An 11,474-nucleotide genomic window follows, 5' to 3' on the forward strand; every position below is an offset into this window, starting at 1 on the left:
ATATATATATATATATATATATATATATATATAGGTCACTTAGCTGAATTTTTTTATATATTTTAATTCTTTTCACCTTAAATCAATTTTTAACCATTTGTTTGTATTTTTAGTGCCGAGGGAACTAAAATGTAGCCAGAAGGTCAAGATAAGGAATGTCTTCAGGGTTGTTGAACTCAAATCTGGCATCAAATGTTGTGCCTCTGGTCCCCCCTCTAGATCCTGGGAGTACTGTGTTTGAAACTGTGTTCACATCCCCACTTACAAGCTAGCAGGACCAAATGAGGCACATCTACTCAGGTACCATGAGCAGGTGTCCAAATAAGGTTGTCTTTAGATTACAGATTTGTATAGAAAAGCTATAGCAAATACCAATCAAAAACTAAAATAAGATACAAATAAAGTTTGCAGATACATAGATGATATTCTTATCCTGAATTATTAAGGTTTTCTAGATACAGCTGAACAAATTTATCCACCAAAGTTCACTCTAGAAAAAAAGATCTGTGACTAAAAACAAACTATCTGGATTTAGATATTATCATCAGTAACTGAACACAAGTTTAAAGTCTTCAATAAAGTGTACACTTCCAACTTTGAAGTTATAAACTTTCATTCCAAATTACAAATATTCCAGATAAGTTATATTACAATATTTACTATTTTCAGAATATAATTTGTTCCTTATTGTAAGATTTTGTGAATACATTTTGTAAACTCTCTCATTTTTCACAAACAAGGTTTCCTGTGCATTTTAAATACACAATTCATTCAATTCTTTTGGAAATTCAACAATATTTTTGTTTAGAACAGCACAACCTTTAAAAACTTTTACATCCACACTATAATTACATTGAATATTGTTTAAGGTAATAGTGAACCTCTTTAGTATATTGACCATTGTTTTACCTTCTGTTAGTTTAAGTTCTTATCTATGTGTATGTGTGTGTGTGTGTGTGTGCAATACCCATAGCTCCAAGAGAAAAGAACCTAGAAACCTGGAATTTTGCACCCATACTAAGTGGACCCTGAAAGTGTGCACCTGGATATTATTACTTATCCTTGAGCACGCATGAATATTTTTATGAGACAAGCTAGCAAAAAAACATAAAAAAGAAGAGGGAATATAGCTCCAAGAGAAAAGAACCTAGAAACCTGAAATTCTGCACCCATACTAAGTGGACCCTGAGGATGTGCAATTCGGTATTATTAATTTTCCACATGTGTGCATACATGTGCATCTTTTTAATGAGGCAAGGTAGCCAAAAAAAAACCACATAAAAAAGTGGTTCCTTATATTACAAAATATTAAGTGGACCAAGAAGGTGTGTACCTAGGTATCATTACTTATCCATATGCATGCAAATGTGCATCTTTTTTAATGAAGCAAGCTAGCAAAAAAACACATAGAATGTTTCTGTGAAATAAAAATGTTTCAAATATTTTTGACTGTTCCTCTATGCTAAAATAGGTTCAGAATACACACTGACATAGTCATCTAGAATATATCAACCTAATAACCCGAATGAAGCCAGGTACTTTCGCTAGTTTTATATATATATAGTTAATATTAGCTTTATAACAGATTTGTATATAGTATGAAATTATGTCACTACTTTAGTTAAATTATTTTTTGATAATTATTTTGTTTATCATGTTAAAAAGTGCTGTAATTTTCTTTTGTAAGTCTCATTATTTTCATTGAAAATTCTTGAAACTTAACAAGTTTTCTTTTTGACTTTTACAGAAGATTTAATATATTTTATTACTTGTTGTAGCCAGTTTTATGCATTTAAGTATCAAAGACTACCTGAATTAAGAGTTATAGTGTTAGACACACATTATATGTTCAGCATATTGTTTTCTTTGTATTACTTTAACATGGTTATATTTTCAAGGATAATTTTTTGTATTCCTTCATTTACTTAATTCTTATTGTATATTCATAAACACTAGCTTTGGGTTGTACTAAAGGAAAATTAATGCTACTAATTGATAAAATTTTAAAAGTAATATGTGTTGTCATAAATCTGTTAACATTAGCAATAGGAGTGGCTTAATGAGTTTTCTGTTGGTCAAAAAATATGATAGGGAAAATGAAAAAAAATCAGGCATGTTAAGTTAGGTTAGATTTTTTAAAAAAATTAACTACAAAAGTAGTGTAAGCCAACAGCTAATGTTTCTGTGTTCCCCAAATAAGGTATACTATACTATATTATTTATTTATTGTTACTTTCATTAACAATATTGGTTATATGATTTAATAAATCTTATGTTATTTCTCTTTAATTTTATCATTTTCTATTATTATGCTTTCATTATAGAGATTGTTTTGCATTGTTAGTATAATATTATGGCCAAAGCTATCATTAACAGCACTGGTACCTAACTGATGGAACAATGCAGTATAATCTTTATATACTGAAATGTAAGAAAAATATATTTAATTAACTATACTAACTTCTGATCGGAACAAACTAAAAATTAATCTAACAATCAGTATAGCTAACTAGATACACAAGGTCTGGTCAACTTGGGAGATTTAGGTTAGTGTGATTGTTGATCGTGAGGCTGATTTCTAATTTAGCTTTAAGTACAATGAGAGGGAGAAATCTACACAGAGTAGAAAAGCAGGAATATGTGTAGACTGAACAGGACTTATTTATAACCTGCATAAGGTCCCACACTGAGAGCCTGTGTAATAGGTTACAATGAATAGGGACAGAATGAATTAGCCACGTGGGATAGCAGGGGGCGGGGTGCATTAATACAGCTTGGAAGGTACTGTCAAAGCAGTCCCACCTGAACAGAAGGCAGGCTCAACACTTTGTTATTCCATCCTTGATGCAGATTTTAGGGGAGAGAAATATTCCCTGTGACACAACACCATGCATGTCATGGGTTCCTTTGTGTCTAGTTTTTTTGTTTTTTTTTAAATAGTACTAATGGGTAGAAGGCAAAAACCACAATGTGGTAAAAGTAATACAACACAAATGTACTGGGGGTCATCCACATCTCCATCTGAAAGATCTCATCCAAGAGATTCAATGGATAGGGACGAAGAGAAGCTGTAAGGTGACAAACGTGATGGGAAATTACATGAAAAAGATGATAAGTGTAATTTCCAATGGAGGAAAAGACAAGCCAGATGAGTTGTTAAACCTAATTGGTCAAACTTGAAGTAGATAAGGGAAGAAGAGGAAACTCAGAACTTAAAGAAAATACAGTGGATTATCTTGAAAGGAAGCAGTACAATTACAGTGAACTTCCTGAACAGGACAAAGCAAATGACTGAGGTTGGAACAGAGAAAAAAGGGAATGGCTCCTTGGCAGCCTAACATTTGGGAAGGAAGGAGAGGTCTGGGATTAAAATCAACCTGTCCCTGTGAAGGCAACCAAGACAAAAATATCAGAGTGATATCTCTTGCAAGTGAGAAGAAAATACATCTTAAGAGAAAGATGGTACTAGAAACAGGTGGCTGATGGTTTGAATGGAGGATACATACGAGCCCTAACAACTAAAAAAGATGTTCCAGTTTGGAAGAGAACTGGATGTACAAGATAAATAAAGAGCTCAAGAGAAGCCAGGGTTGTCAAAAGATACTAGGGATGGATCAATACTATCTTGGAAAGCTTGAGGAGCCAACCCAAACAAGACAACTCTCGAAGAAGAAATGTTGCCACAGCAAATGATACCTCTCTGGAAATGGCAAGAAGGAGCCAGTCTTCCATATGTTAGTGGAAATATAGGCTTAATGAAAGTGGCTTTCAGGATTTCATTGAAAACATACGAGATTATAGTCAACTCAATGGGAAGAGCCCTGAATTGAAAAAATCTGACTGTTATGGACAACATTGAGGAAGCATTGGGTGGTCAGATGTATCAGAATATCATGCAACGGATCTGAAACATTGACACTGGCAATACACAACCTGGGATAGAACACCTGCCTCAGATTGAGAAATACTTTCCATTTTATACTGAGGAATGAAAAGAAACTGATTCAAGGGTAACAGATCTATGATAAATTGCCAATTCCTGTCTTCTTGGAAATAACCAAAATGTGGAAATAAAATCCAAGAGTGGGATCAAGGGCCTGCTCCTTGGTGTTAATTTTCTCAGAGAGAAGATACACACTTCTTCAGGTGCAGAAAACACAAAGGATCAGAGAGGTGGGAGAGAGGAGGTAGAAAATTAAAAGTCAGGAAAGATCCCGATGAAACATCTGTGCAAACCAATGATCTTTTGCAAAAGGGGTTCACAGGTGTGCAAAATGGGAGGTAAAAGCTCCCAGAAGACCACAGCTGAGGGACAGTTCCAGACACAAGTTACCTGCATGACCACAATAGCCTTTCCCTTTGAGAGAAGGGGAATTGGAAAGTAAGAAGAGAATGAGACTTCCAGAGATGAGAAACCTGCTAGGAGGATCGCCTAGACCAAAGTAAGTGGGAAACCAAAGTGATAAAAGATGAGTACTGATGATCCACCTCAGCTAGTTTTCAATGTACAAGGAACTCCCCCAAGACTTATCTCAAAGGAAGAGTGCTAAATAGAGGTCCCAGACAGATTGAGAGAATCAAACTTAAAAAGATAAGGCACTAAAACAAAGCAAGTCCCAGAAACAAAGAAACCATGTTAAATGGAACATTGTATAATAAGAAATAAAGGCCAAGGTGGATAACAGGTAGGTTTGACTTTTCCCCTGTAGAGTTGTAGAGGTTTTAATGTAAGGCATCAAGAAGAAAATGAAGCACAGACAATTAGCGAAGAAGTTGAGCAAATGAACAACGAAGATAAAATGACTGAGGGCGAGAGAGGAAAAATGTAAGAGAAGAAGGTCTCCAAGCTGGAAGAAGAGACTCAAGGGATTGAAACTTGAAAAAAGAAGAAGAATCTCAACCATGGGAAAATATTCTCATAGCATGGGAGAATTTGGCAATTGGGGGTTGACACAAAGCAGAGATAAAAAATAATCAGCACGAAAACGAATATTAGGAGAAGGGAAAAAATAGGCAAAGGAGGCTCATGCAACAAGGTAGTTTAAAAATCAACAAAAAAACCTGTAGTAAGAGAAAAAATGTCACATACTTGTGTGATTAAAGTAGTAAGGGACAAAGTTGGTTACCTGATCCTCATTCGAGAGAGAGAAACCAGAAATACAAAGAGGTGGAAGGAGCAGTTGGTCAAAATCATCAAAAACAAAACAATATAGTGTTAACTGAAGCAACAAAAGAATACGGTGAAAATGTAAAGTAGAACCAGTCACTTGGTACACAAAAGTAGTAACATTGCTAGCTGACAGAGTACCTCCAGTAGCTACTGAAATAGTAGAAGACATCTCCTGTTGAGCAATGTCTGGGCTTTGGGAAGAATTAGATATGGATAAGCAAAACAGAGTTGAAATGATCCAAGATACCTTCTCTTTTTTTTTTCTTTTTGTGAGCACAAATAAAAAAATGAATTGGAAAAAAAGACAACAAGTCAAATAGGTAACCGAAGGTTAAAATAATAATTGCAACTCAAAATATTTTGTAATTCAGAATAACATGACTGAACACAGCTCAAGTGGAGTACTGTGCTTAAAAGATGTGTTACCCTTCCGTTAATGGAGGAGTATGATCTAATACTAATTGTATTATAGACTGGCACAGTAAAAGCTATTAAGTACAGATGTTTCATTCAAATTCTTGATGCATGTGTGAAAACCTTTTCGGCAGTGCTGTATTAGCTATCTTTTCTGTGAAATGGCGATTAGTATTTCACGATATGCAAATTAGTACTATCAAAGGTTCAAACCTTCATTCAGCAATGTCTGTTCCAGACCTACAAATGTCAAAATGTATCTTTATTTGATAGCTCAAATATATGGAAAACCAGGGAAATATTTTCAATTAGTATGCTACCATATATATCCAAGTAACAATGGACTATACCAAGTTGTTGGTTTCTTCATTATTACATTTCCAAATAAATAATATAATCATATGTAAACACCAAATACAGCTTTAGCACAAACAGAAACAGTTGTATAACAATTTGTGTTTTTGTGGCCATCTTCTAGTTCTTCAAGGGTGCCAAGATGTAATTTTTCATTCTTAATCAGTATGTTTTGAAGGTATAACAAAATGGCATTAAAAATCACTTCTGACATTTCTAATCACATGCCAGACTATAAGGTAATGCATGTATCCAGAAGAAAACCAGCTGACTGAAAACCTATGAAAGACTGGAAGAATGAACAATAAAACTATACTGGTTTAATAATGTTTTATAAAAATTAAACATTATAGTTAAATGTGTTTTTTTAGTATCTTTAAACAAAACTTAATCTTCATCTATTGTTCTCTCTCAGCCTGGGGTTGATGATGAGGGTGTGGTGTTTCCAAAATTAGTTTAACTAAAACAGTGAGTCAAAACAAAAGATAAACATTCAGCATTTTCTCCTCATTATAAATTAGGAAAGCAGATATCAATAATACTTGAACTTCAACAACTACATTTGAAATATAAGGCCTTCTTAAGTTTTAAGCACTAATACATTCTTTAAAATTATCTACCTTCTTTAATCGTTGCAGATAATATTATAAGCTTAAAAAAAAAGCACATGTATATAAGAAGTCTGATTTGATTTAGTGATACAGCTTTACTTACCAATGAGCCATTGGATGTGACACACCGTGTACCCTTACCAGTTGACCAGAATACATCCCACCAACTATAGCCCCTACATAGGGAATTATCTACATAGAAGAAAAAGGCATATATAAGTTTCAAAACAATTCTGTTTTAAATACAGAATGGTTAATTATATTTTATGTTTAGTCTACATACTTATAACTAAAAAATTGAACTATTTTCAATGACTAAGCTTAAGTTATAAGCTTTATTCACTATACAGGACTATCTACAGTATTTTCCTTGGTACACTTTGATCCTAAACAGGTAAACTAATGCTTACATACTAATGTGTTAATATTCTGTTAGTAAAACTTTGAAGGGTTATATTTCTAGTCTTTCCAGTTTGATTTTGAAGCTGCTTAATGTCTCTTTTCATAACTTTTCTTAATAGGCTATTCAATACATTTGTGAAAATGTGTAGATACACATGTGTATATTACTTTTGAATTGCTTTGAGTGAGACCCATCTTATATTTCTGTATGTACCATTTGTAACCAACTTTATCTGTGAATGAGGGTCCTTAACACTTATAATTTATCACTTCTCTTGCATCTATATGCAGTTATTAGTATACTTAACTTGCCTGCACAATCATTACATAGAAGGTTTCATATATTATGAACCATCTTTGTGACCTTTCTCTAAACCATAACTATTAAATTGCAAGATTGTGACCAGCAACATAATATACTGAAGTTCAAAGTTTTGTCCAACAATATGAGAGGTAGCAATTTCTATTTATTTTCAGTTATGATTATGTAAAACAAATGTTAAGTATTTATCCATGTGACATGTGATTTCACGGTTTGGCAAGAAATAAATGATATTAAGATTTCAAGTTAGACTAGCAAGAGAGAGGGGTGTTAGGCTAGAAATATGTGAAACTGTGATAAATACTTTACTTGTTAAAATATATTATTGCATGTACACACTTAATCTTTTATTTGTGACTATTTCTCTGAGAAGTGTCTAATATTGTTATTAATATTACAAATTACCTTTTTCTTCTACTAGTTCTTTTTTCCATATTCATTATTATTGCTATCATTTTGTGATTTTGATATTAACAACATTATTTTTTGCATTTGGATATTAAGTTGTTTATTTACAGAATCCTGTCCAGGTACTTTATCATTAGTGTTTCATATTTTGAAAAACTTGTGTTTAATAAACCTTCCAATTTTTTGTACCTGGAAGTAATGTAGTTATTTGATATATTACAAATACTCCTGTTTTCCTCAAAAAATTGTCTTTCGTGGATTCTTCAAACTCCATTTCAAGCACCTACATGGAAACTACCATTTTTTTGACAGATACTTTAACTTATTTATGTCACCCTGAATAATATGCTAGTCATTTAGGTCTTGCATTACTTTGAGTATATTTGTCTTTAGCAACATATGGATCCACAAACTGCTCCAAACAGGTCATTCATAAATATCACATGACCCAACATTAGTAGATTCCAACTTGCCTAGACAATCATGATATAGCAGGTTTCTTAATTTGTGAATCAACTTTGTGGCCTTTCTCTAAACTAACACTTTCATATTGCAATATTGGTGTCCTTGGACCCTTGGTAAATCACCCACAGCCCCAGAGTGCAGAATGTGACTTTTTTGTGGTACAAGACATAAACCATGCACTGTAGATCTTATATCTACAGTACAGTATGCTAATCACTATGTCACCACTGGTCCAATATTGAATATGTGTGGGAGACGTCATAGTAATAAATTATTATTATACATACCTAGTGTTATTCTACTCTAAGATCATGATCTATCACCTGTAATGAATCATACTTTTCTAAGATCATTATTAACAGTACTTAGAGATTGATAATAACAGAACAATAATAGTTAATGTCATTGTAGTTAATATATATCATAAACATTCATAAATACTATAATGTCATCATTCAAAAATGTATTATATATTTTTCATGTAATGTTTGTCAAATATAATCACATAGGACATAATAGGTGATTTTCTGAGTAAGACATTTTATTTGTTTAAACTACATTTGCAGTGATATTTGCACTGAAACAATTGCATTAGCTACAATGATAAAATAGTGAATGACCATAAAAAAAAGCACTGTTTTGTGTTTCATCCACAATTACTTTGTTCTATAAATTGGAAGGGGGTCAAACTCTGAACATTATTTTTAATAAGTTTATTTCATTTTGTTTAGCATATTGGAACATGAGTGGAAAAGAAATCATATCTATTACCTCTTATATCTATATCATTGTAACAATATACTGCAGAGATGGTCAATGTAAATGAGAGAGAGACACTGAGCATGATTGATAAGTTAGGAATCTGGGCAAATGGTCAATAATTTGAATAAATACTGAAGTATATGTTAGCTTATGCAGAAGTTAAACTCAACATCTTAACATTTATATATAACTTATATAACCAACTATATAAACTCATGCATTTAAAGTTAAACTGTGTCAAGTATTGTCCAAAACTTCAATTCCAAGACTTGTTTAACTTTACAATATTATAACAGTATTGTATTATTAGAAAGAAAAAATATTTTAATATAAAAATGAAAAATGACAACTTTGAAAAGGGAAATCAGCAGATGACAACAAAACTGGTAGGCTGAGTTTGGTTTCGACTCAAGTTAAAAAAAAAAAGTATTGTATTACTAGTATTAGTGTTAACAAAATTCGTGTTCCAAAAACTAACTTGATTATCAATATCATCACTGTCTATAATTTATAAATAAACGTTAATAATTACCAAATGTAAATACCATTGCCAATCCCATTACCATATCATTCTGTTATCATTATTGTTTACATTAAGTTTAAGTTTAACGCAATAACAGTTTAAGTTTTAACGTCTAACGTTATTCCTAAAGTTTAGGGGTCTTTATTCGTTACTTTTAAGTTTTAGTTTTACTTATAGTCGTAAGTTGTACAGGTTTAGTCAGTTATCAAACATATTATCATATTAAAAATGTAATTACCAGTACGCTGCCAGTTTGCTTAACCGCTTTATAAGTTATAGTTATACTATAGTTATAATGTAAATTATTTAAGTATATTCAATTTAAAAGGAAATTACTCTAAGTAAATTACTAAATAAATGTTTAACATACTGGATTATGAATAGGTACGTCCATCCCTGATGTAGAATTAAATCCCAGTTATAACAAAACACAATGGTATATACAAATTTCAACGATCAATCAAAATTAGCAGATGTTTGGGTGAAACACCAAAATGTAGCCCTTTCAAAGATATCTGTAACCGGAGGCCCTCTACGTGAAACTGGTACATACGAAATATTTTGAACTTTTGAAAAAAATACTAGTATCAAAGTAAGGTCCCTTATTTTTTTAGTTTGCTTTATCCATATACCAATAAACCCTATAAATATTATAATATCAAAAAATAATACATAGTTATCAACTGATCAGGGCTGAGGATATAAAATAAGAGGAACAAAGAATTTGTTGTTTGTTTGTTATTAAGCACAAAGCTACAAAATTGGCTATCTGTGTTCTGCCCACCACAGCAATCGAAATGGTTTTTAGCGCTATAAGTCCGCAGACGTCCCTCTGTACCACTGAGGGGAGTGGGGTGATGAAGCGGGATTATTATGATCAAGATTATGGGATAAACACCGTACCGCCCAAGTTTTGTTAAATGTATTTATCCAAACTAGAATTTTCATAAATTACAAACTTTACAATGATTATAGTAAAGATTTACACATTAGTTGCGCATGTAGATATAGAGATTATATCCTTATACCGAATTATCAGGATTTGCTAGACTGTGTGATTAAAAACAAAGCACAAAATCTGGATTAAAATTTTAGCATCTTTAACAGAATATTAAAGTTTAAAGTTTTATTAAAATGGACATTTTCAGCATTCGGGTTATACATTTTCCGTTGACAAATAATATACCCCAAATAAGATATTGTTACGTATCTGGTCGTTTGTTAATTTCCGGTATAGATTCTTTCCGAGGAACTTCAGCGATACGAGGTCCTTTCTTAATTAAAACTAGTTTATTCTTTCTCGATACAACTTTGTAATACACAGAATTTCCACAGTCACTTTAACTTAACTACTTTTATAAACACACGCTATAATTCACAGCGATTCACACACTTTACTTACGGTGCCTACTGCTCACTTGACTCAATTATATCTCTTCAATCTATCCCCGGCTTATATACTAAAAAAGAGGGCGTCTAGCAAACGCTGGGACATTCGTGAGGTTCCCCGATAAGTTGCGATCCTTCTAGAAACTCCAGCGCGCATGCTCCCGGCGTCACGTGACTTCCGCTGTCGTAACAATATGTTACAATGTATTATCAGCTTTTTAGTGTGGTAGTCTCATATAGCTAATTTCGACTTCAAATATAGAAATGATCGAGAGGGTGGAAACTGAAGAACATCTGGGTGCAAGTGATCATTGCTTTATTAGGTTTAATGCTTTGGTGCATATGGAGATAAGGAATAATGATATTTTGGTTACAAGTTTCAAAAAAGCTAATTTTGAAGGGATGCGACAACAATTATCTGTTGTGAATTGGGCAACTGAATTATTTGGAAACACTGATCAGATGGGGAAAATTTTTAAATATTTATGGTAAACATATTCCTTATAGAAAGAAAAAGGCAACTGCAAGTAAAAAAACAGGTTGGCTCACAAAGAGCATAAGAGATAAAATTAAAAGCATCATGAACTTAAGAAATTTAAATTGACTGGTATGACAGGAGAATTAATAGATCATAGAAGAATAAGAAAGTTGGTG

The 11,474-nt window shown here is 32.5% G+C and overlaps 1 protein-coding gene across 1 annotated transcript in view; it reads right to left on the reverse strand.

The window, feature by feature from the left end:
• The window catches only part of LOC106466442 (galectin-9-like), a 15,339-nt gene extending 5,390 nt beyond the window's left edge, over positions 1 to 9,949 (reverse strand). Inside the window, exons 1-2 of the mRNA XM_022394443.1 lie at positions 9,802 to 9,949; positions 6,653 to 6,741 (exon numbers count right to left, since the gene is read on the reverse strand). Of these exons, the coding sequence (XP_022250151.1) occupies positions 6,653 to 6,741; positions 9,802 to 9,825 (113 nt within the window). The 5' untranslated portion in view covers positions 9,826 to 9,949. The remainder of the gene's footprint in view (positions 1 to 6,652; positions 6,742 to 9,801) is intronic.
• Positions 9,950 to 11,474: the final 1,525 nt, after the last annotated feature.

Source organism: Limulus polyphemus, unplaced genomic scaffold (assembly GCF_000517525.1).
Source record: "Limulus polyphemus unplaced genomic scaffold, Limulus_polyphemus-2.1.2 Scaffold2259, whole genome shotgun sequence".
In the NCBI taxonomy this organism is placed as follows: Eukaryota; Metazoa; Arthropoda; class Merostomata; order Xiphosura; family Limulidae; genus Limulus; species Limulus polyphemus.